At 45.0% G+C, this 26,857-nt stretch overlaps 1 protein-coding gene across 3 annotated transcripts; it reads left to right on the forward strand.

The window, feature by feature from the left end:
* Positions 1-4,177: 4,177 nt before the first annotated feature.
* LOC121578998 (insulin-like growth factor I) lies at positions 4,178-26,612 on the forward strand. Of its 3 annotated transcripts, XM_045215393.1 has the most exons (5): positions 4,178-4,450; positions 5,943-6,102; positions 22,777-23,039; positions 23,344-23,379; positions 25,510-26,612. In XM_045215393.1, the coding sequence occupies exons 1-5, from the start codon at positions 4,403-4,405 to the stop codon at positions 25,567-25,569; spliced, it is 567 nt and encodes a 188-aa protein (XP_045071328.1). In that variant the 5' UTR covers positions 4,178-4,402; the 3' UTR covers positions 25,570-26,612. The 3 variants fall into 3 exon arrangements, with proteins under 3 accessions (XP_045071328.1, XP_045071329.1, XP_045071330.1); XM_045215394.1 differs by lacking the exon at positions 23,344-23,379; XM_045215395.1 differs by lacking the exon at positions 23,344-23,379 and having other exon boundaries at positions 22,777-22,958.
* Positions 26,613-26,857: the final 245 nt, after the last annotated feature.

The following is a 26,857-nucleotide window of genomic DNA, read 5'->3' on the forward strand; positions in this document are numbered from 1 at the left end:
GAACTCAAAAACGATTCCAACCGTTTTATTTGAATTGGACTTGCGCTGAAACAAGAGCCCTTTAAACTGGATGTAAACCAGAAATGAAACCCTCTAACCTGACCTAAGAGTAAACTCAAGCCATAGTCCATGCCCAGCATTGCCCACCTGATTGTAAACAAGTCTGAAAGCCCAGTCCATGCCAATTCAACCTAGTTCAACAGGCAGGAAGAGTCTCTGCCCAGTTTCAAACAAAATTGTTATGAAGAACTCAACAAAAAAATCTAAGCTGACCTCTTGAGCCAGACCCTATCCAGAGAGTGTTGGGAGCAGATCACTTTTTAAACCAGCAGCATATTGATTTATATGGGACTGTAATTGCTTCAGTGTGTCCTGGATGACTCCCCCATAATTGAGGCCTGGCAGAACCTCTTCCCTGGACATACTCTGAGCCAGGCACCGGGCAGAGGAGTACCGCACCCACTCCCCTCCCCTCCCCTCCCCTACCCTCTGCCAGGGAGTGAGCAGTGGATGGTTACCCCCTTACCTCCAAGCCACTCTATCATACCGTGAGGAGTGAACTGCTCTGTCAGAGCTTCCCATACATGTTTCACACAAACACGTTCACTCTGCTGACAGGGCTTTCTGCAGGAGGGAGTACTTCTCTATAGGGATACTTACAGAATGAACAGGTTTCTTTACTTAGAGGGGGTCCTCTGAGAGTGTAGTGTGGTGGGGCATAGACAGCTTACAGTAATTAAAAAGCTATGTTTCTCAGGGTTTTTCCTACATCAAGTGCACTCGTTGAACTACTGGCATCTTGTGCATACTTGAATTGTATTGGTATGATTGTATCACCCAGGATTTGCATAGTGTTCACTGTTTTGACAGAATCCAGTGTCTGCTTGTAGGCACATTGACATTGATAGGATGAATAGTCTCAGAGGGACTTTCCTATGTGTCGTAAAAAAGAGAGAGTTTTGGCATTTTGACAAGAGTAAAACATGACAGCATTATTAAACATTGATAATAAATACATGGCTCTTAATAATAGAACTGTGATCCTGCAAGTTGAGGAATAGCTTTCTCCTGTATCACAATTTCCAGAGATATTGACCTGATACTCTGGTAGCTGGGTAATATTAGCTATTTTCTAAACTTTGTTAACATGATTTCTGAATGTCTTCTGAGTAGGGTTGCAAAATTCCAGGAACTTTAAATAAATTCCTTGGTTTTCCAGAAATCCTGGTTGGAGGATTCCGGACTTCATGTTTATTCCCTTCTGATTCTGAGAATCCTCCAACCAGAATTTTGGGAAAACCAGGGAATTTATTGTAAGTTCTTGGAATTTTGCAACCCTACTTCTGAGCACACTGGGCTATTTCTGCTAACTTTCTCTTACATTAATCCAGCATGTTCATCAATCAGACGCGGACAGTTAAACCATCATAGAACAGTATTTAAATTGGGATTTGATCATCAACAGGCGCCATGGAATTTCCTGCCCACTTCACCGAAACATTTGTGACCCCTACATGTTGCTTTGGCAACGGCGAATATTAAAACAAGCACCCCTCTCGCTCTGCTGCTCCATGACGCACCTTTATTTCTTCCATATGAACAGACATGGTATGGCACCGAAATATGTTTTTGATAACACATGCACACACATCAGCACCACAACCCTCTTTTCATTTAAACCCACTCCACATCACTGAGTAGATTAAATACTGAGAAAAAAAAACTCAAGTACCCCCTCTCTCACACAATGTATAGCCTAGTTTGCCTAGTTTATATGAAGATTTTGGCATTTAAATCACTGATCAAAAAAGTACAGCCTAACTCACAGAGCCATCTCAAACTAATCAAGAGGGAATAGTTCACCCTAATTAAGATCAATGCTATGAAGGAGAAGAATGAATCAGGGTTGAGAGCACAGAGTCTCTCTCAGCCCTGTGTGTGTCCTCATGTGAACTTAAAATGCTTATCTTTCTCATATGCTCATCTGTATGCTGGACCATTGTCTTTACCTCTGGCCTGGCTGTGAGCATGTTTGGCAGGTCAGTCCAGACAGAGGACGCTGTCAACACCTCTTCCCTGTCCATAATCCCTGTGAGTGAAAACAAGCCTTTTCCTGGTCAATGAGTTCAAGAGGGTGGAAGAGACAGAGACAGAGAGAGACAGACAGAGAAAGAGAGAGAGAGAGAGAGAGAGAGAGAGAGAGAGAGAGAGAGAGAGAGAGAGAGAGAGAGAGAGAGAGAGAGAGAGAGAGAGAGAGAGAGAGAGAGAGAGAGAGAGAGAGAGAGAGAGCTGGCAGGGGTACAACCCTGAGTGCTGCATATTAGAGTGGGCAGGAGAAGAATAGGAAGGTCAGTCTACTGCATTGGGGGATAATCAGACAAGAACAAGACATCATTTTAGCCATACCCCAGCATTAATGATAACAGTCATATTTGTCATAATTCATGGAAGTGAGACTTATAATCACCTGAGAAGATGGTTGCCAAATTAGATGAGCTTTTCATTAGAAAACACTGATTGATAGCGAGGTTTATGTAAGTTTATTGGAACCAGAGGAGTTTTAATTTGCATGCCCTGATCTGACAAGGTCAGCTCAAGCAGCTTTGTCTTTAATCAGGGGGTGCATCATTGTTCACTATTATATGGTTACTCATTACCATGACGCAATACACAGCAAGGAGTGAAAATGTATATGGTACATTGTGCTCCTGTTTTGTGCCATTCAGCATATTGGATGATAATGCCCCAATGTTCTGAACTGAAGAGAGAGACACTGAATTAAAGTTTATGACAATACACCCAATCTGCTGGAGTTGTAGCTATAGGCTAGGGGCAGGGAGGACCTTTGGAGGCAGTAGGCTTTGGGTTGGAAGGGATGTTGGGCTTGATCATAGTTATTGAGGCATCTTGAAACCTTTTATATTCCCTGCTGTGCTCATCCACTTAACACTGGTAATATTGTTATGCATAACATATTGCATTGAGTGACAACTGTATATGAATGTAGTCACTATCTGCCCATATTAGATTTAAATAGGTGAATAGAATGTCCTCATACACCCTGTGACCGTCTGTAAATATGCTTGCATGTTGTGATCCACTTTGGTGGCGTTATAAGGTGTCATCTTTGCCTGTCTGTATCCACGCACTGCCCTCTCTGGATTCGTCCTTGTTTATGTGATGCGTTGACACTGTCTGAGCTAACTGGATCTGTGCTGCTGATGTCCTGCTTTATGATTGGGTCAGCACTGATCTCCTGTTTAGTGATTGGATCAGTGCTGATCTCTTATCTCTGCTGGTGAAATCAACCCTCTTTAAGCCCTGGGACAATTAGGCAGTGGTCTTTCAAAACACTGCCCTTTATTGGAAAAAATAGGATTGTCCTATTCAATGGCATACATATTTGGCATGGAAAGAGTGCTGTTGTCTACAGATAGTGAGACACATGTCAATTCAAGGGGAGAGCAAGGTGCAGATTCACAGATTGGGAAAAAGCCCACATTTGGGCTGTCAAGTGGCAATGCATTGAGTGGTTATAATATTTGCATTGTAAAATATGATTTATAGCCATGGTGTGAGCAGATAGACCTGACATGAGGACATTTAAAACTACATGTATAAAACTACATGAATAATCAGGTGGTTCGATGTGGGATTTTAATCCTGATGACCTGAGGACAGGGATGATATTCACATATGAATATAAACGTATATGAATTGTATGAAACAAGAGACCAATGTGCAGGCTATCCATTAAACCCGTGGACACTGTACATAAACACTCAAATATTATAGTTTGTGAACATCTTTAAATCATGATGACGAATAAGCCCACTAAATCAAAAGTTGGAGATAGATATGTATGCAATAGATGATGAATATGAAGAAGCATAGCCTATATTTGGCACATGAATTACGCACGAGCGCTTCGTGGACAATAATTATATTTTCCAACGCCTATAACTACTCATCCATGAGATTTCTACACGTAACAAGCTTTGAGAAGTGTGGGTGGCATGGGTCTTGTTCTATCTTGAACTACTCACCAAGCCTCAAAGAGATCAAAATTCAATCCCATTCTAAGAAAAGTATAAATTATGACGTTATTTGAATATGTGCCCAAAATCCTTAATGAATAACTTAGGATGAGGAGAAGGCAAATGCTGCCCCAGCTGTTTCCTGTTGAAAATGTCTCTGTAATGTAGATACATGTGAGGGATTTTCTCTCTAAATCCGTCTCCTGTTCGCTAAATCTCACTTCTCCAAAAGGAGCCTGCGCAATGGAACAAAGTCGGAATATTGTGATGTGACATTGCCTGCATCTTATCCTCTTTCTCACTGTTTTTAATGACTTCAAACAAGTTCATTTTTGCTGGGCTTTGTCGTGCTGAGACCCGTGGGGATGTCTAGCGGTCATTTCTTTCACTGGCATTTATGTGATGTCTTCAAGGTAACTTTAACTACTTTCCTTTGTCACCAGATTGTCACCTTACTTACTATTTTTTGTTGTTTTTGATGTTGTTGCAAGAACCAACCTGATTTATTTGCAGTATCAAAGCACAAATCAATAAAGACCCATGTTTGATTATAGCAGATTATTTTATTTCAGGGATTTAAGGTAAAAATCGGTTTTATTATAGACTATTTCAAATGTCTATCAGAACATGTCAGCAGGTAGATTTACATGCATTTTCTTTGAGTGCACGTTTGACTGTTTTCACATAGACATTATATGTAGCCTAGCTATAACATTGACTTTAATTTACTTTACGAAAATAAGGTTATGTTGGCATGTCTGCGTGCATGAGTTAACACACTCGTGTGGATGTTTCAATGGGTTTCCAGCATGAGTTTCGACACATTTGCGCAGTGCGCGCTGACCGGTGCCGTTGCCATGAATATAAACCACTAATGCTGCTGCATACGTTACTGAACTTTCAAAGTAATTTCTGCTGACTCCGCATTTGGATACCACATTGGATTGTAGGAAAACAAAACAATAAGGAAGGGCTTAAGGCGTCTAAGAAGGCGCACTTTGGGCAGGATAACTATGTGCTAGGGGTTGTGATGTATATGAATCTCTTTATTATGTAAATTTGTCCCGTTATGCTTCATCTGCTGGGTTTGGCGCGTGAACAGTTTTCCATCTCATATTTGGATAGGCAAGATCCTTGGCTCTGTGGCTCCTGAACGATCGTTTTTGGAGCTGAGAATGAGGGAAAGCAAGGGCATCATTGCATTATCTTAAAACTATGGCTACTTAAAGAAGATAAACCACTGTTTGGGAACAAAAGATTTTAAAGATATCTTATCGCATTGATTGATTTATGCATTAGTTTTACAAATACGCCTTTCTCTCTCTGTGACTAATTCCTATGCAATTGTTCTTTATTATGACACCCCAAAAGTGTGATTATCGGGTTGTGAAACATAACTGTCTGATGGCTGCTGGAGGTAGGGATATTATCAGTGACATAGCATCTAGCATACTCGTAGCCTACAGACAAGATAATGATGTGTATGAGCATCGAACCGGGAAAGCACCCTCTCCTCAGGAAGCGGCTCGTGCAGTCACCGCTCCATACATCCTAATATGCTTGTAAGGGTTAATAAACTTCAAGGGCCATACGTGCGTAAATCGTGCGTAAATCGTGACCAAAACTCATAGACTGGTATTATTGTAGGCTATTTGTATTATAATTGCGTGATTGTTTTGAACGTCACGGTTCCATAGACACCTGTTCCTTCACTTATTGTGAACCTATTGGAAAACCTAGCTATATATTTCGCTATTTTATAGTAATCAAAACTGATAATGACGATGATGTTGAAACAGGCTGGTGAAGACGTATGAAATCACTGCCATCAAGTTATACTGACACTGGTGAAATAGGATATGGGCGGTGAGACTGACGACATTCTCTTCTCCCCATTGAACACAGTGTGCGATGTGCTGTATCTCCTGTACCCACACCCTCTCACTGCTGCTGTGCGTCCTAACCCTGACTCCCGCGGCAACAGGGGCGGGGCCCGAGACCCTGTGTGGGGCGGAGCTGGTGGACACGCTGCAGTTTGTGTGTGGAGACAGAGGCTTTTATTTCAGTAAGTGCACCTTTTATTTATTCATAAAGGATTGCTGCTCCATTCTCCCAAAGCGCTAATGCGCAACCTCATAAATTAAACAGTATCAGATCTCTCTCATCTGGCCTTCACTTTCTAATAAGCATTCCCTCTTTTTTTATCACTCCTATTAAATATGTCAGCTGTAGACTTATCAGATTTGAAAGAGTTGACGCATATAGAAGCCAATGTATATTTTGTCTCTATCCCTGATTGTGATGAACTTCTGACTTAGACTAATGGAATATATAGAATCACATGATGCAATGCCCTTGAAGCAGGAGTAAGGTTCTGGGGGTTTCTGCGAGGTAAAAGTGTAGAATGATGTTAAACAGCTATATGTATATTATGCTCATGCAAACAGCTGCTGGGTCTATGGGGATTTAAGTGGAATTGAGGCTGACTATCTGTAAGAATGAGGAGGGGAAAAAATAAATGTTGCAGTGAACTCTTTTTCCACCAGAAATGGGGAAAGCTACCCAAAGAAAACCATCCACTAAGAATCCAGGATTTAAATCTCCTATTTTCCGTTGGAGGCACAAAGGCCAGAACAGCATGCAATATATGGCAGTGCTGAGCTGTGTCAAGGTGTTGCGTTCTCCCACTCAGCAGTAGCCAGTGTTCCTATGACATGGACCCTGATCCTTCCCTCAGTGGACTATTTCTTCCCATTAGAACCATGGACTCAGAAAGGTTGTGGTTTGGCTCATTAGTGCCATATACTGAATGTGTTGCCTTGAGGGTCCCTAGCTGGCATTGAATGAAATCACTGCACATGCAAGTGTCAAGTCTCTCTTTACCACCTCTCCAAGGCTAAACAATTATTGTGCACTATCTTTTCTTTTCACTGACATTGACATATCAATACAGCTCAGAGATGTCAATCATCTTCAAAGAGGCTCTATGCTCCAATTTAATCCGAATTTAATTCAGACTTGTAAATAATCATGTTAGTTTCTCAGCTAACACACAACCATGTAATGTGGAATGCCACTTTGAAAGTTATATTGAGGGGGTGGGAGGTTTTTGACTAGTTGTGACAGAGTTGAGAATGTTTGATTGCGTGATAACAATTTTTCTGTGAACAATTTTTCTGTGAATATGTATAAAGACTTTTAATGAGGTGTGAGACTGTCTGGGAGATTTGATGATGTGAGACTATGAAAGGGGTTTATGTATTCTCTGAGTGTTTAAGGGATTTCTGAACCTTTTTATGAATCAGGCTACTTCACATGGCCTATGGAATAGAATCTTGAGTTGCCAGAAGTTGCCACATTGCCAAGTCTTGTATGTGGAATATAACTGTATCTTCAACAAGATTATTATATGATGATTAATTGATGAACCGAACAATGGACATAAACAGCAAATCATTCCAATCATGAACCCACAGACCTCAGATAGACCTTATCTGGCTCTGGGAATTCAATCTGTCAAGGTTTGGAACTAGACTTCATAGCTCCATGTGACTATATAAAGTGAGGGGAAAAAAGTATTTGATCCCCTGCTGATTTTGTATGTTTGCCCACTGACAAAGAAATTATCAGTCTATAATTTTAATGGTAGGTTTATTTCAACAGTGAGAGACAGAATAACAACAAAAAAATCCAGAAAAAAACGCATGTCAAAAATTTTATAAATTGATTAGCATTTTAATGAGGGAAATAAGTATTTTATCCAATCTCAATCAGAAGGATTTCTGGCTCCTACGTTTCTTTTATACAGGTAACGAGCTGAGATTAGGAGCACACTCTTAAAGGGAGTGCTCCTAATCTCAGCTTGTTACCTGTATAAAAGACACCTGTCCACAGAAGCAATCAATCAATCAGATTCCAAACTCTCCACCATGATCAAGACCAAAGAGCTCTCCAAGGATGTCAGGGACAAGATTGTAGACCTACACAAGGCTGGAATGGGCTATAAGACCATCGCCAAGCAGCTTGGTGAGAAGGTGACAACAGTTGGTGTGATTATTCGCAAATGGAAGAAACACAAAATAACTGTCAATCTCCCTCGGCCTGGGGCTCCATGCAAGATCTCACCTCGTGGAGTTGCAATGATCATGAGAACGGTGAGAAATCAGCCCAGAACTACACAGGAGGATCTTGTCAATGATCTCAAGGCAGCTGGGACCATAGTCACCAAGAAAACAATTGGTAACACACTACGCCGTGAAGGACTGAAATCCTGCAGCGCCCGCAAGGTCCCCCTGCTCAAGAAAGCACATATACAGGGCCGTCTGAAGTTTGCCAATGAACATCTGAATGATTCAGAGGAGAACTGGGTGAAAGTGTTGTAGTCAGATGATACCAAAATCGAGCTCTTTGGCATCAACTCAACTTGCCGTGTTTGGAGGAGGAGGAATGCTGCCTATGACCCCAAGAACACCATCCCCACCGTCAAACATGGAGGTGGAAACATTATGCTTTGGGGGTGTTTTTCTGCTAAGGGGACAGGACAACTTCAACGCATCAAAGGGACGATGGCCGGGGCCATGTACCGTCAAATCTTGGGTGAGAACCTCCTTCCCTCAGCCAGGGCATTGAAAATGGGTCGTGGATGGGTATTCCAGCATGACAATGACCCAAAACACACGGCCAAGGCAACAAAGGAGTGGCTCAAGAAGAAGCACATTAAGGTCCTGGAGTGGCCTAACCAGTCTCCAGACCTTAATCCCATAGAAAATCTGTGGAGGGAGCTGAAGGTTTGAGTTGCCAAATGTCAGCCTCGAAACCTTAATGACTTGGAGAAGATCTGCAAAGAATAGTGGGACAAAATCCCTCCTGAGATGTGTGCAAACCTGGTGGCCAACTACAAGAAACGTCTGACCTCTGTGATTGCCAACAAGGGTTTTGCCACCAAGTACTAAGTCATGTTTTGCAGAGGGGTCAAATACTTATTTCCCTCATTAAAATGCAAATCAATTTATAACATTTTTGACATGCGTTTTTCTGGATTTTGTTGTTGTTATTCTGTCTCTCACTGTTCAAATAAACCTACCATTAAAATGATAGACTGACCATGTCTTTGTCAGTGGGCAAACGTACAAAATCAGCAGGGGATCAAATACTTTTTTCCCTCACTGTACTGTACTGTGCAATCATTGAGCTGCAAAGTGCCCATCCATCAATGCCTTGTTCTCGTGTTAAGAAAGGTACATTGAGTCGAGGACATTTCAGGCACACTCCATCCTTTCTGGAAAGGAACAGTGAGGTATGTACAGCAGGGGGCTCACTGTGTGAACAGTATGTCTCTCTCTCCTGCTGTCAGATGGAACCACATGTATAACAATGAGTCTTTAGGTGAGATATCTTGAGAATCCATTTTCGTCTCTGTTGTCTCTTGCACTGGGGAGTGTGACAGCTCCGTGCGGCCCTCAGGTCTGGTCTGAACTCTTCCCCTCCAGTCTGCTGCACCATGTTGAACTTGGCAGCCACCGTAGTGATGATGTGTCCCCAGAGTGTTGCAGTGACACTGGGCTTTCTGTGGGCTGAGACGCATGGCCAATCCACCTTACCCACCATGTCACTGTAGCTGCACTTGCATTTCAAGACTTCAGATTTCATTACCTTGACAGAAATGTGAAATACTACTCAGTGGAAAAATATTTTATTGAAACAAAATGTGGTCTAAAGAAGAAAAACTAAATCCACAACCGTAGTCAGTTTTTCCAATTATTAGCCTGACCTAGAAATCCTCAGTTGTCTTTGTAATGCTTTAGCAGGCAAACTCCTCTCGGGTTGAGTGGAGTAGAGTGGATATGCAGACATACCATGAATCTGGTCTTCATGGGGGTCTTTTGGACAGTATCTGGGTAACCCTAGTTTGCAAATAGGAACACTGGACGACAGGAAAATTGGGATGAAAATCGGTAGGAACATTCTCTGATCAGTGGGGTACTGTAGATTCTCTGGAAGATATGAATCAACTCTTCCTGAGCTTTTATTCTAGATCACACCACTTCCTGTAATGTACTCTGGATGAAGCTGGTTATTCTATTCTGAAGAATTTCCTCTCACGGTCTAAAAGTGAACCCTATGATGCACCTACACTCCAGAGCGCTAGGATGTGGAAAATTACAACTGAGTAAAAAGGAAAAAGGTATTCTATAGCACACCACTCTTCTCTTATTAACTCCATAAATAAAACGTGATGGCATATACCAAATCTCTAATGTGGATGATGCTGGGAGTATTCGTAAATGTATTAGTCATATACGTTTTTGTCAGAAGGAACCATGTCAGGTCCAGAGATAAACCTATTCAGCAAAAGGCATAGAGATTCAGCCACACAGGGCAATAGACAAACCAGTCTTGTCCTTTTTGTCTCATAATACCATGTCATAAGCCACTAGCTCAGAGAGAGTTATACATGAAATACATTTATAGTCGAGATGAAAACGAATTCAGATTGGCACTGTGCCATCGCCCTCCCAACAGCATGTACTTTAAACAGGAGGAACAGAGGAGGGGAGTAAATTGCTTTTAAGCAGCCATTGATGAGCCATCCTGTCTCAACCTTGTTTGTCTCTCTGTGTCTGTTCTATTTGAAGCAGCTGGAGTAGGAGAGTGGAGAACGTGTAAACAGCACATCAGCCTCACTACACACACAGCTAGGCCTTGTCCCGGAGCAGCAGGGGATTATGGGGGATTACAGGACGACCCCCCTCCACCACCCCACCTCTCTAGTTTTACACACTGGACCTGAACACACACACACACTCAGCGGAAGGCACTCAGCACTAAAGAAAGAAAGGCCTCCAGTTTGCACTTTGTGTGCACTTTGTCACTGTGAAAAGGTGTTGTTTTTCCACGGAAGGCTGAAATGAGAACGTTGACCCTCTTCACTGAAGAACTACTCTGCAGAACAAAGAGCCATCTCATGAAAATGACAGGATGGGGATGTTAGATTTGAGTTCTGTCAGTTTGGAGTCAAGACACAAAGGCTTGAGTTGAAATAAACCTGTTCTATTGCAACTGTTGACCAGGCTTGCCAATAAAGAACTGGTACAGATGTTCTACACATTGTGCCCACATTATTATAGCCTACCGTTACATTTGAGGCCTCTACTTAGGGCTAAAACTGAAACGTCAACCCTGGTAAATGGTTCCTAGACTGTACCTAGTCAGAGCTAGCCAAGCTTGCTATGTCCCATCATTTTGAAATGCCTGGCCCATCCAGTCTATCCCTACCCACGAGACCCTAACTCACTGAGTTAGGATCCTCAATGCCCTTACATACTGGCTTTTAATTGACTAACAAAAGCAGACGAAACCTCACTTGAAAATGTGAGGGAAATTTAGCTAGGCTATAAACTCTTTGTGGTACCAGTGATAAAGAGGTAGTTTCCAGGTCTATAGCAGCTTTCGTAGTCCCCGACAAACCATAAACTCCCTGACACTCCACAGGCAGTGCGCTGTACCGGCTCCAAGAATCCACTGTTTTTTATTAACCACGGCGAGGCTGTAAAACTCAGATCCTTGCTGTGCCTACTCTGGAGGAGAGCCTTCTCTTTCCAGCCTTACTCGTTTGAGGAATGTGAGCTATGTGCTGCAGTGTCTCCAGCATAGCTCTATCCAAGTAGCAGGATGGAGCAGTGAGTGGACTGCCTCTTTCACTTTTGTCTCAGAAGTCATTAAAATATATTGAACAAAAATATAAACACAACATGTAAAGTGTTGGTCCCATGTTTCATGAGCTGAAATAAAAGATCCCAGAAATGGTCTATATGCACAAAAAGCTTATTTCTCTCAAATTCGTGAAACCACGCCAGCCCAGGACCTTCTTCACCTGCGGGATCGTCTGAGACCAGCCACCCGGACAGCTGATGAAACTGAGGAGTATTTCTGTCTCTAATAAAGTGGGTGGGCTTATGCCCTCCCAGGCCCACCCATGGCTGCACCCCTACCCAGTCATGTGAAATCCATAGATTAGGGGGTCTAATTAATTCATTTAAATTGACTGATTTCCTCATATGAACTGTAACTCAGTAAAATCATTGAAATTGTTGCATGTTGCGTTCATATTTTTGTTCAGTATACATGACAAATAAAATCTCATAGTAACTTCAACATGATCATAATATATATTTTTTATTTAACCTTTATTTAACTAGGCAAGTAAGTTAAGAACAAATTCTTATTTACAATGACGGCCTACCCCGGCCAAACCCGGACGACGCTGGGCCAATTGTGCGCCGCCCTATGGGACTCCCAGTCACGGCCGGATTGTGATACAGCCTGGAATCGAACCAGGGTCTGTAGTGACGCCTCTAGCACTGAGATGCAGTGCCTTAGACCACTGCGCCACTCGGGAGCACAATAATGGTCGTTAAAACTGCACAAAAAATCTCCCACCAGTTTTTGGTATGGTTTATACTTGAACCCATGCCTCTCTGCTGTTCTGGCCCTACTGCCAAAATGTCAATGTGTCAGCTTCCTGCCTCCTGTTTGTCTCCGGGCCTCTAGAGGTCATCTGTGTTCCCCTCTGCCTTAGTTCTTCCTCGTGTGTGTCAGCTTCCTGCCTCCTGTTTGTCTCCGGGCCTCTAGAGGTCATCTGTGTTCCCCTCTGCCTTAGTTCTTCCTCATGTGTCCTAATTAGCTTGATCCAGGTCACCTGTGCCTTGTTTCCCCTTGTGTATTTTAGCTGTGTGTTTTCCCCTTGTTTCTCACTTGGTTATTGAGTCCTGGCTATGTGTCTCCTGCTTTGCTCCACCGTGTTTTTCCAAGTAAGGTTTTCTAAGTTATCTTTAGTTTGTTTTTCTCCCCTCGTGGAGTTATTTTGTTTTGCCTCCTGTTTTGTTAATATACCTCTTTCTGAGAATAACTTTTGTTGGACTATTTGTGAAGTGCGAAGAACCTTTGTTTTTACATTAAATCTACTTGCCTGGAGTATTGCCTTGGGTGTTTCATTTGGGTCCTACTACACCTCCTCTGTGGCTAAGGGGTATTACCCCCAGCTCTCCACATCTGAGACCGGAGTTCTAGCCCAGCTTGTGACAGAATAACCAAGTCAATCATGGACCCAGAAACACTCAGTTCCCAGGACCTGTTGGCGGTGATCACTCGACATGAGGCTTCTTTCCAGCGCCATGAAGCCGTTCTCAGCCGACAAGAGGAGCTGATGGCTAGACATTCTCAACTCCTGGCCGAAATGATGAGTTCCCTTCACCAGCTCTTTGAACGCCTCCTTGGTCCTCTCCCTTCCCCCAGGTCACCTTCCAGTGACGACAGGCCTTCTCGGTTGGCGGAGCCCCGACTACCACCTCCCAAGCCCTTTTCTGGGGATCCAAGCTCTTGCCAGGGTTTCCTCACCCAATGCTCCCTCACCTTCGAGCTCCAACCCTCAAGTTTTCCCACAGACCGTTCCAAGATTGCCTACATCATTACCCTTCTTTCAGACAAGGCGCTCGCCTGGGCCTCTGCGGTGTGGCAGTCCCAGGAGGCCTGTTGTGACTCCCACGCTGCATTTGTAGAAGAGTTCAAGCGGGTGTTCGATCATCCTGTCAGTGGGCGGGAGGCTTCCAAGCGCCTACTGTCTCTCCGTCAGGGCTCCCGAAGCACGGCAGATTTCGCCATTGATTTTCGGACCATAGCAGCAAGGAGCGGATGGAATGATGAAGCGCTGAGGGTCTGCTTTCAGGGAGGGTTATCTGAGCCCCTTCAAGATGAGTTAGCCACCCGAGAACCAGCTGGAGATCTCGAGTCCCTCATAGCCTTGGCCATCCGCCTGGACAATCGTCTAAGAGAGCGGAGAACGGCTCGCCGCCAGGTGTCTCAGTCCCAAGTTCCTCGGAGCAGCTCTGTTTCTCCTGTTTGGACTCCGTCATTCAGAGCTTCCCCGGCTCTTGAACTGCTCCAGGATTCCCCGGAGAGCATGCAGTTAGGCCGTTCCAGGCTTTCTCCCAATGAAAGGGAACGTCGCATGAGGGAGCGTCGGTGCCTCTACTGCGGGGTTGCCGGCCACTTCCGCTCCACTTGCCCCGAGCTTTGGGAAACGCCAGTCCCGCCCAGCTACAGGAGGGCTGTGATGGGGAGAATTAGAGCTCCTCCTACTAACGCTGTCCTGGCTATTCCAGCCACTCTGTCCTGGGAGGGCCACCAGCATCGGGTCCAGGCTATGATCGATTCCGGTGCCGCAGGTGATTTCCTGGATGTAACCTTGGCTAAGGAACTTAAGATCCCTACCCAACTACTTCCTCATCCCCAGGCAGTTACAGCCTTAGATGGCAGACCTCTGGAACCAGGAAAGGTTACAGAGGCGACTCAGTCCCTGCGACTTACCATCTCTCAACACCAGCAGGAGGAAACCTTCTATCTCATTGACTCTCCCGAGTATCCTATCATCCTGGGTCACCCTTGGCTATGCAGACATAATCCCCAGATCGACTGGCCTACTGGCACCATTCTAAGCTGGGGTCCCACTTGCCAACTCACCTGCATGCTTCAGAGTCCCTCAGCCCCTAGTACCCAGTTTCAAGAGTCTGTTGACGTCTCCCTAGTCCCCAGTGTTTACCATCGGTTCAAGGCTGTGTTCAGCAAGGCCCGGGCTACTTCCTTACCGCCTCATCGCACGTATGACTGTGCCATTGATCTACTCCCTGGGTGCTGCCCTCCTAGAGGTCGGATCTTTTCCTTGTCCTCCCCGAGCACGCAGCTATGGACACCTACATTAAGGAGTCCTTGGCAGCCGGCCTCATCCATGCCTCTACTTCCCCGGCTGGGGCGGGCTTCTTTTTTGTTGAAAAGAAGGACGGGGGTCTTAGGCCTTGTATTGATTACCGGGGACTCAACAAGATCACGGTTCGGAATCGATATCCTCTTCCTCTCATGGCCACTGCTTTTGAGCTGCTTCAAGGGGCTTCCATTTTTACTAAACTGGATCTCCGCAATGCTTACCATCTCGTGCGGATCCGGCAAGGTGACGAATGGAAGACGGCGTTCAACACGCCCACGGGGCACTATGAATATCGGGTGATGCCGTTCGGGCTCACCAATGCCCCCGCAGTATTCCAAGCCCTGATTAATGATGTTCTCCGGGATATGCTTAATCTGTTCGTCTTCGTGTACCTGGACGATATCCTCATCTTCTCGAGGTCACTGAAGGAGCATGAGGGGCATGTTAGCCGGGTTCTCCAGAGGCTCCTTGACAATCACCTCTATGTTAAACCTGAGAAGTGTGAATTTCATGTTTCTCAGACTCAGTTTCTCGGGTTTATTGTCACTCCCGGGCACCTAGAGATGGATCCCAAGAAGGTCGAAGCGGTCCGCAGCTGGCCCACACCTGCCACGGTCAAGGAGGTTCAACGGTTCATTGGCTTTTCTAACTTCTATCGGAAGTTCATCAAGAATTTCAGCTCCGTGGTAGCCCCCTTGACGACGCTTACCAAGGGAGGAGGGACCAAGATTCACTGGGGTCCGGAAGCAGCAGGGGCCTTCGAGGATCTCAAGCGCCGCTTCACGTCTGCTCCGATTCTGGTGACTCCTGACCCAGAAAGACCTTTCGTGGTGGAGGTGGACGCCTCAGAGGTGGGGGTGGGAGCCGTCCTGTCACAGAGGGGTGAGGATGGGAGATTACACCCTTGTGCCTTCATGTCTCGCCGCCTGTCTGAGGCCGAGCGCAACTACCACGTGGGGGATCTAGAGTTGCTTGCAGTGAAACTGGCCTTGGAGGAGTGGCGCCATTGGCTTGAGGGGGCTCAGCACCCGTTCCAGGTTCTCACAGACCACAAGAACCTGGAATATCTCCAACAGGCTAAGCGGATGAACCCTCGGCAAGCACGATGGTCCCTTTTCTTTAATCGATTCCAGTTCCTCCTGTCTTACCGACCTGGCACCAAGAACGTCAAGCCGGATGCCCTGTCTCGAGCCTATTCTCCCGAGGTACAAGAGAAGCCCTTGGCATCGATTATTCCGAGGTCTAGGATCGTCGCACCTCTGCAGTGGGAACTAGAAAGAGGGGTACGAGAAGCCCTTGTCCATGAGCCCGATCCAGGCGGTGGTCCTGCCGGTCGCCTGTACGTTCCTCTCTGTTCGGGCCCGCGTCTTGCAGTGGGGTCATGAGTCGCCCTTGACATGCCATCCAGGCAGTGCTCGCACACTGGAATTCCTCCGACGGCGGTTTTGGTGGCCGTCCATCAAGAAGGACGTGCAGGTCTATGTTGAGGCCTGCCCGGTGTGCAACCAGGGAAAGTCGACGCGCCAGCGACCCCAGGGACTGCTCCATCCCTTACCTATTCCTCGAAGGCCATGGTCACACCTTTCTCTGGACTTTGTTACGGGACTTCCTCCATCCCAGGGCAACACCGTCATCCTAGTGATCGTTGACCGGTTCTCTAAGGCTGCCCGGTTTATTCCCCTGCCCAAGCTGCCCTCGGCTAAGGAGACTGCTGAGCTCCTCATGAACCATGTCTTCCGGATATTTGGCATTCCCCTGGACGTGGTCTCTGACCGAGGTCCCCAATCTCGTCCCGGTTTTGGGGGGCCTTCTGCAGGCTTATTGGGGCCACAGCCAGCCTATCGTCAGGGTTCCATCCAGAGTCTAATGGCCAAACGGAACGGATTAATCAGGATCTGGAGACCACCCTGCGGTGTATGGCGGCCAGTAATCCCACGTCTTGGGCCACCTATATCATTTGGGCTGAATATGCCCACAACACCCTCCAGTCTTCAGCTACCGGATTGTCCCCCTTCGAATGCCAGTTCGGTTACAACCCTCCATTATTTCCAGAGGAAGAGGCGCAAGTTGGTGTTCCCTCGGCTCAGCGCTTTGTCCAACGCTGTAGGCGGACCTGGAAGAAGGCCAGGTGTATCCTCCTTCGGACCTCCCAGAGATACCAAAGTCAGGCTAATCGACACCGCCGGACGGCCCCTAGTTTCCGAGCTGGTCAGAGAGTTTGGTTGGCCACTAAGAACCTGCCCCTCCGGGTCGAATCCAAGAAGCTTTCCCAGAGATACATCGGCCCTTTCCGCATTGCTAGAAAGGTTAACCCTGTTTCGTATCGTTTGGTTCTGCCTCGCTCCCTTAGAGTTAACCCCACTTTCCATGTTTCACTCCTTAAACCTGTCTTGTCTTCTCCTTTTGCCCCCCACGCAGACCCCCGCCACCTCCCAGGATCATTGACGGCCAGCCAGCCTACACAGTCCGCCGGATACTGGACTCCCGGAGGGTCCAGAACTCTCTGCAGTATCTGGTGGACTGGGAGGGCTACGGGCCGGAGGAGCGCTCCTGGGTTCCAGCCAGGGACATCCTGGACCCAGGTTTGATCCGAGATTTTCGCACCCTGAGGCCAGGGTGTTCTGGAAGGAACGTCAGGAGTCGTTCCTAGAGGAGGGGGTCCTGTCAGCTTCCTGCCTCCTGTTTGTCTCCGGGCCTCTAGAGGTCATCTGTGTTCCCCCTCTGCCTTAGTTCTTCCTCGTGTGTGTCAGCTTCCTGCCTCCTGTTTGTCTCCCGGGCCTCTAGAGGTCATCTGTGTTCCCCTCTGCCTTAGTTCTTCCTCATGTGTCCTAATTAGCTTGATCCAGGTCACCTGTGCCTTGTTTCCCCTTGTGTATTTTAGCTGTGTGTTTTCCCCTTGTTTCTCACTTGGTTATTGAGTCCTGGCTATGTGTCTCCTGCTTTGCTCCACCGTGTTTTTCCAAGTAAGGTTTTCTAAGTTATCTTTAGTTTGTTTTTCTCCCCTCGTGGAGTTATTTTGTTTTGCCTCCTGTTTTGTTAATATAGCTCTTTCTGAGAAGAACTTTTGTTGGACTATTTGTGAAGTGCGAAGAACCTTTGTTTTTACATTAAATCTACTTGCCTGGAGTATTGCCTTGGGTGTTTCATTTGGGTCCTACTACACCTCCTCTGTGGCTAAGGGGTATTACCCCCAGCTCTCCACATCTGAGACCGGAGTTCTAGCCCAGCTTGTGACACAATGCTGCTTGACCAAAAGGTCCCTCTAGCTTGTGTGCAGATCAGTCAGGTTGAACTAAACAGGCTGCCTTGCTCTTCAGCTAAGGCATGGTCGACTGAACTGACAAAGATCCCAGTGGGATCAAAACGTTGTCTTGTGTGCATCTTAATAAACCACTGGGGAGCATTACAGTGTTGCAGACATTCCTTCTTTCAAGGCATGATGGAGCTTCTCTCTATGCAGCCAAATAATTGTTATGCGGCACTTAGATCTCAATCTAATCTATTCACCCTCATTCACCCTACAAAAAGGGAAAAAGGGGGCAAATGGGCCCCCCTTCCATCCAATAGATGCATGCAACAACACATAAACAACACCAAAACAAAACTGCACCCTAATCTGTAGTAGTGGGTGTCTGTCTACGACACAGTGACACAAACAAAAGACGTGTAGCCAACCACTAATCTGCCGTGCCCTGAATGGCTACGACCAAACTCCAAAACAATAGCCTTTACCAATTACCACGGATCCCCATTCTCAAACTGCCCCTCTCACACCATGCAGGTGGTCCTCTGTAGCTCAGCTGGTAGAGCACGGCGCTTGTAACGCCAAGGTAGTGGGTTCGATCCCCGGGACCACCCATACACAAAAAAAATAAAAAATAAATGTATGCACGCATGACTGTAAGTCGCTTTGGATAAAAGCGTCTGCTAAATGGCATATTATTATATTATTATTATTATGCACCGGGCCGGATGGCCACACCACACGGCAGGCAGGAGAAGGTGGTTTGTCTGAATTTGTTTATGACAACAGAACAAAGGACAACAACTCTTTGTTCATGGGGGATTACAGGCAGTGATCCCTTGAAACATGGCACTTAAAACCTTCCAAAACCTATTCCACCTGATTACTGATGCTTTCTGCTTTTTAAAACCAGCTTCAGCTGATTATTCTAAATGTTAAAACTTGCATCCAGCTGATTATTCTCTCCTCTACAGCTGTTTGTTCAGAAGGTTACAGGTTATTTTGAGAATAATAGCGGATGTTCATTTGGAGGGCTTTATTGGGAGGGATTGGAAAACAGGGCCAGAAAGCTACGCACAGCACAGTCGACTCCTGGCTCATAATACAACCTGTCTGATTGAATAATCACAAGCTCGGCATCGCAAGAAGGTTTCCCTCGTCATGAAAATTCCTTGTTACATGTCAGCAACAATGGTTAAGTGACAATTTATCATGGTTTATTCTGGCTTAATTACAACATGCTTCAGATGAGATCTTATTGTGGTTTACTGATGCCATTCAGTAAGTAGGGGTTAAAGATGCACTCCGCGATCTTAAGCACAAAAAATTGCCTGAATTGGATTTGTAACATATCAAACGAATTGCGAAATTCGTATGATATCATATGAATTGCAAAATTCGTAACATATCAAACAAAATGGATGACATAGTAAAACATTTTTTGTATGTATTGTCAAATTAGGGTTAAGTGCCTTGCTCAAGGGCACATCGACAGATTTCTTACCTTGTCGGCTCAAGTATTCAAACGCGACCTTTCGGTTACTGGTCAAAGCACTCTAACCGCTAGGCTACCTGCCGCCCTACACAATTGGATGACGTAGTACACAAAATACGCAGACCCATTTAAGTTATGAAAGTCCCAGAATAGTTTTCAAACAATGAGTCCTGCTACCTTTCATTCTCAAGGTGAAAACTGGTGTATTGCACGTGCAGTTCTCATTGTGAGGAGGCTATAACATGGCCTGATTACTCATAGCCTACATTGTGGTGGTCAAATCCTTAAAACACTGATTGACCTGGACATAGTTCAAGCTCATCATACAGGGGATGTCTGGGGTCTATAACTGTAGACCTTGGGTGAGAACTAGCTCTTTGTACTCTAAGACTTGGAGCACCTTGCCTGCTGAATCAACTATTCTTGCTGTCCACTGCAGCACCTTCAACCTTTAAGCCAGTGTAGAACCCTCCTACCTTCAACTATCTATGAACACACACTATATCTCATCATCTGACTTGAGATCAGTGTTTTCTCTCACACACAGTACAACTCCCTCCATAATCTTTCTTCACACTGTACCCAGGGTCCTGGCTGAGGACCGTGGAGAGATGCATCTGTTTCCGAATTGGAGCACCTCTCCGTCCAAAACAACGTTGTCAAGATAAGGAAGGCAGAGAGCAGAAGTTAATGCACTTTGTCAGCACTGGCAGGCTCCCGAGCCAAGAGCTATTAACTCTGAAAGGGAAAGGCATTTCCTCCTTGTAAATGCCATATTACATTATTATTATTTCATTTGGTAACAGGGAAAAGCCTATCAGGGCTATATTGCCCGAGGTGAGCGGGGAATTGTAAATGGAGAGTGGTATATTTTATAAAGGCCACTGAAAGAAAGTGGGTTTGAGAGAGGGAGTCAAAAACTGTTGGCATTCAGGTGTCAAACAACTCCTCCTAACTTCCTCCATCCTTCCACTCACATCACTTTAGAAGGTGACTTGGGTTCTCAGAGAAGTGCTCAAATTCAGATTCATACTGAGGCGGACCAGACCTCCAAGTGAGCCTCTCTGGCTTTGCACCACAGGAGGCTGGTGAGGGGAGGATGGCTCATAATAATGTCTGGAATGGAGTGAATGGACTGGTATGGAACACATGGAAACCATGTGTGTGATGTGTTTGACACCATGTCATGCCTTCTCCTCCTGCCATTACTATGACCCTGTCCCCTCCAATTACTATGACCCTGTCCCCTCCAATTACTATGACCCTGTCCCCTCCAATTACTATGACCCTGTCCCCTCCAATTAAGGTGCCACCAGCTGCCTGTGCTTTGCACGTATGGGAACTATGGGTCTAGTTGTGGCTGAGGAAAGCCATATAGTTGTTAGTAGATTTTTTTTTACTGCATATCAAAGGATCTACCAATATTTCTTATATATCCTTATTATTTGTGATAAATATCTAAAAGCACCATAACCAAGCCACAAGTGCAAAGCAAAGCCATCATTTGCAGCAAGGCTGCGTTGTCCCAGCATCCACAGTATCCAGAGTTCAACTGGCTCTGAGATTGTCAGCAGTAAAGGGCTGCTGGTTTGCCAGGTGAAAATGTGAATGAAACGACCAACCCGGCCGCCAGAGGGTGTGGCCTGGGCCTGCTTTCTTTGCAGGCTGATTGGGCCCTGAGGGGTTGAGGTTTGGCCTTGCTGGCAATACCTCGGGTTAAAAGATAATGGGTCTAAAACGTCAGAACGTGATATTCTCAACATTAGGGTGACTGTAACCTCTTTTTACTGGCGCATAGCTGCCAAAAAGGGTCCGCACAGTGCAATGCGATACCCTGTACATTTTACAGTGAAGAAATCAATGTCATTAACGCTGTCCATGTAGCAGAATAATCAGGTCCACGACCTGGCCGTTAGCACTCAGCTATTACAGGGCCCAGGGCCTGGCACACGGCCACAAATTATTACAGCTCTTTGGATTAATTCAGCTCACAGATATAAGACCTTCCAGGACATTTGCACTAAAGAACTTGGTCCATATCCAAGACTGAAATGGGTTATGTTGTATATGATCCCATTGGCTCTTTTAAAGCACCTGTCGTTGACTTAACATACCCGTGACACAACACATAACATGCCCATGACCTCTACTTTTACCTCAACATTTAACTTCAACCTATAACATGAAGACAAACATACACAGAGGTCCAACAATTATAATCCTAAACAACAAGCTGTCTTCAGTTATCTTCTTTATTCACTTACAGATCAAACTGGAACGACAACTATCCTTGCTCTATAAAATGCTCTTTACATGCTCTGTACATGCTCTTTACATGCTCTGTACATGCTCTTTACATGCTCTCTACATGCTCTTTACATTCTCTCTACATGCTCTTTACATGCTCTTTACATGTTCTCTGCATTCTCTTTACATGCTCTTTACATGCTCTTTGCATGCTATCTGCATGCTCTCTACATGCTCTTTCCATGCTCTCTACATGCTCTCTGCATGCTCTCTACATGCTCTTTACATGTTCTCTGCATTCTCTTTACATGCTCTTTACATGCTCTTTGCATGCTCTCTGCATGCTCTCTACATGCTCTTTACATGCTCTTTAAATGCTCTCTACATACTCTCTGCATGCTCTCTACATGCCCTCTACATGCTCTCTACATGCTCTCTACATGCTCTTTGCATGCTCTCTGCATGCTCTCTACATGCTCTCTACATGCTCTTTACATGCTCTCTGCATACTCTCTACATGCTCTCTACATGCTCTCTACATGCTCTTTACATGCTCTCTACATGCTCTCTACATGCTCTTTACATGCTCTTTACATGCTCTCTACATGCTCTCTACATGCTCTTTACATGCTCTCTACATGCTCTTTACATGCTCTCTACATGCTCTTTACATGCTCTTTACATGCTCTTTGCATGCTCTCTGCATGCTCTCTACATGCTCTTTACATGCTCTTTAAATGCTCTCTACATACTCTCTGCATGCTCTCTACATGCCCTCTACATGCTCTCTACATGCTCTCTACATGCTCTTTGCATGCTCTCTGCATGCTCTCTACATGCTCTCTACATGCTCTTTACATGCTCTCTGCATGCTCTCTACATGCTCTCTACATGCTCTCTCCATGCTCTCTACATGCTCTCTACATGCTCTCTACATGCTCTTTACATCTTCACATGTAGTAACACAAATTATTCTTCCATTCTGTCTCTCCAGGTAAACCAACGGGCTATGGCCCCAGTTCACGACGGTCACATAACCGTGGTATTGTGGACGAGTGCTGCTTCCAGAGTTGCGAGCTGCGGCGGCTCGAAATGTACTGTGCCCCTGTCAAGTCTGGCAAGGCAGCTCGCTCTGTGCGTGCACAGCGCCACACAGACATGCCAAGAACACCTAAGGTTAGTACTGCAGTGCAAAGCGTCGACAGAGGCACAGAGCGTAGGACAGCACAGCACCCAGACAAGACAAAAACCAAGAAGGTGAGCACAGCACCAAACAGATATACATCATAAGAGCATACACAGTTGACATCAGCGAAACAGAATGGACATAGATATAGAACATTGTAGTGGGTCTTTCAGTATATTTGATTGCATTGGTGTTTGATCATATGGAATGCTTTTTCCAGAGCATGCACTCCAAGTTAAGACGTTAAGGCTAAGGCTAAATTATGAGCAAAAACACCCCTTAGATAGTGGCTTACTATTCCATTGTGGACAATAAATTACCACAGTGGAAAGCAAATGTGTCAAATCTCAACGGTTTTATTATTTTTCCTGACAGAAACCTTTATCTGGGCATAGTCACACATCTTGCAAGGTAGGCTGTTTGTCCTTCACTACTGCAGTGGTACTTTCCTACTATAACTACACAGAACAAAAATATAAACGCAACATGCAACAATTTCAAAGATTTAATTGAGTTACAGTTCATATAAGGAAATAAGTCAATTGAAATAAATAAATTAGGCCCTAATCTATGGATATCACATGACTGGGAATACAGATATCCATCTGTTGGTCACAGATATCTTTTAAAAAAGGTAGGGGTGTGGATCAGAAAATCAGTCAGTATCTGGTGTGACCAACATTTGCCTCATGCAGCGCGACACATCTCCTTCACATAGAGTTGTTCAAGCTGTTGATTGTGGCCTGTGGAATGTTGTCCCACTCCTCTTCAATGGCTGTGCGAAGTTGCTGGATATTGGCGTGAACTGGAACACGCTGTCGTACACGTCGACCCAGAGCATCCCAAACATGCTCAATGGATGACATGTCTGGTGAGTATGCAGGCCATGGGAGAACTGGGACATTTTCAGCTTCCAGGAATTGTGTACAGATCCTTGTGTCATGGGGCCATAGATTATAATTCTGAAACATGAGGTCATGGCGGCGGATGAATGGCACGACTATGGGCCTCAGGATCTCGTCACAGTATCTCTGTGCTTTCAAATTGCCACCATGGGGCAGTCTGTTCACAACGTTGACATCAGCAAACCACTCGTCCACACGTCGCCATACACGCTGTCTGCCATCTGCCAAATGAGCTTCCCTGAGACAGTTTCTGACAGTTTGTGCAGAAATCCTTCGGTTGTGCAAACCCACAGTTTCATCAGCTGTTCGGGTGGCTGCAGGTGAAAAAGCCAGATGTGGATGTCCTGGCCTGGCGTGGTTACATGTGGTCTGTGGTTGTGAGGCCGGTTGGACGTACTGCCAAATTCTCTAAAGAGAAAGAATTTGAGAAATGAACATTCAACTCTCTGGCAACTGCTCTGGTGGACATTCCTGCAGTCAGCATGCCAATTGCATGCTCCCTCAAAACATGAGACATCTGTAGCATTGTGTTGTGTGACAAAACTCCACATTTTAGAGTGGCCTTTTATTGTCACCAGCACAAGGTGCACCTGTGTAACGATCATACTGTTTAATCAGCTTCTTGATATGCCACACCTGTCAGGTGGATGGATTATCTTTGCAAAGGAGAAATTATCACTGACAGGGATGTAAACACATTTGTGCACAAAATTTTTGAGAAATAAGCTTTTTGTGCCTACGGAACATTTCTGGGATCTTTTATTTCAGCTCATGAAACACGGGACCAACACTTAACATGTTGCATTTATATTTTTGTTCAGTGTAGAATATAGCATGCTATGATTGGTCCCATGACTACCATCATATGTGATGCATACTCATCATTGTTATAGGTAGCTATTTATACCTTCATTTAGTAGATACAAAATCCATGACTCCTTGGCCAGGTTAAAACAGAATACAGTCAGCATATTCAGAGTCATATATTTACTTCTTTGTGAGAGGGAAGGAAATACAAGCACAGAACTTAATTAGTAATCAAGTCCAGTCCAACCAAAGTAGTCAACCCAACCAGAATAAATGTTTATTTCCTCTCCCTTAGTTTCCCAATCCCACCTGTGTGTCCGTGTCATCCTTTTAAGCTTGGACTTGCTGCATTTTACAACTCTCCTCTCAAAAAAGAAAGCCATTAGCGAAGGGGCAGAGGACTAAGTGGTTTTTGTGGTAGACCCATGGGCACTCTCTCTCCCCAGACAGATTCTACTTTCATACTGTACATTTTCTGCTGAAACCCTGGTCCTCAGGTTGCAACAGATTTGTGGCAGAGGGTAACGGCATGCATATAATCACATTGATTTATTAATGTGCAGAGGGACAGTGGGTTGAATATCAGTGCCGCTCTGGTGGCTTGTGGTATGACCTATCAGCTCTGGTAAGGAGGATACTTGATACTGTACTGTTTGTGGCTCTCTCACTATAGCAAAAGGTTATGAAATCATCACCCATTAATTGTACAGCTGTGTTGTTCTAGGCACAGGCACTGGGTTATGACCCAAAGCTGTTTCTTCCCACTCTCCTAATCCACTTATCTAGTGTTTCTCCTCCTAAAAATCTGTTCCACATCCACCCTTTTCAGGAGGTACATCAGAAGAACTCAAGTCGAGGAAATACAGGGGGAAGGAACTACCGAATGTAGAAGAAGACAGACGCTAACGGACAGGCGGACAGGGATGAGAGAAGGGTGTGGCCTTACCTGGTGCCCCTGTGGAATGGTCACTGTAAAACATCAAAAGGTGGATAATGGTACTAAGCTAATGGGAATAAGCTTTGTGTGTAATGTCTCTAGCTGAGAGTTAAAGTGCTGGGGTTATATGAGAGGTATTTTGATTATTTTATAAACTGCACCATTTCATATTGGAAGGAATTGTATTCCATGTCAAACCAATGTAACCTACTAGTTTAGCTGCTTACACATCAAAGAGCTTCTTCTTCTTATACCTCCATGTGTGAGCTGAGCTATAGTGCCCCTGGTGGCCTCTGATAGGCTCTGTGCTACATACAACCAATTTACCTGTCTGTCTATGGGAGCCAATGGTCGATCCTCTTTACCTGAACTCTGAAAGAGTTTAAGCTTTACACTGAGAGGTTGGGCCATGCAAAGTAGTCGGGCTTTTGGATAAGTAATCCCCCCATTCTCATCTAACAACCACGGCTTTGATAATATATTAGAACTTCAAGAGAACGTTATTTCAACTTCAGTCAGTTCTGGCCAAAATATGATTTCACAGTTGTCACGTGTTTCATTAAGGCTATTTATTTACTATTGTCTGCTTCAACAGACAATAAGCGTATTACATGCAACCATACCAGAAGAACCTGGCTTTGAGGCAACAATATGACCAGAGACCTATCCCGATGATACAATCTTCTTGTACTGCTAAGCCATTCTAGTGAAACTGACAGTAATATTATATTCTGTGCTGTAAACAGAAAGTTCTGAGGAGATTCAATTTATATTTAATTTATAAAGACTTACAGGAGATTCCCTGGGTCTAATATGTGGTCTGATTAAAAATGGATCCTAATGCAGAGGACAGGACAGAGGGGCGCTAAAAATAGCCAGCTACAGGAAGACGATTAATGATTGATTTCACTTGGCCTGCATTCTTTTATTTTGTTAGCTTAGGGAGGGATCTTTGCTTCTTCTGTATGAACATGGACTGCATGGATTTATCTTTTTTATTTTTATTTTTATGAACAGCAACACATATAGTTCACTCAAGTGAATGATATGCAACTCAAATACTGTTAGACACACAGAAACACACACCTACAAATAAACAGGACTGCAGTTGAAAAATGCTGTGCACATACCCAAACACACACACAGTCCGTGTTGTAGCTAAGCCACTCAGATATCTGCTACTGTGAGCAAGGTTCACACTGGTTCCATCAGACTATGTTCCGAGAATTCCTGTGTTTGC

The sequence above is a fragment of the Coregonus clupeaformis genome, unplaced genomic scaffold, assembly GCF_020615455.1.
Source record: "Coregonus clupeaformis isolate EN_2021a unplaced genomic scaffold, ASM2061545v1 scaf0435, whole genome shotgun sequence".
Taxonomy (NCBI): Eukaryota; Metazoa; Chordata; class Actinopteri; order Salmoniformes; family Salmonidae; genus Coregonus; species Coregonus clupeaformis.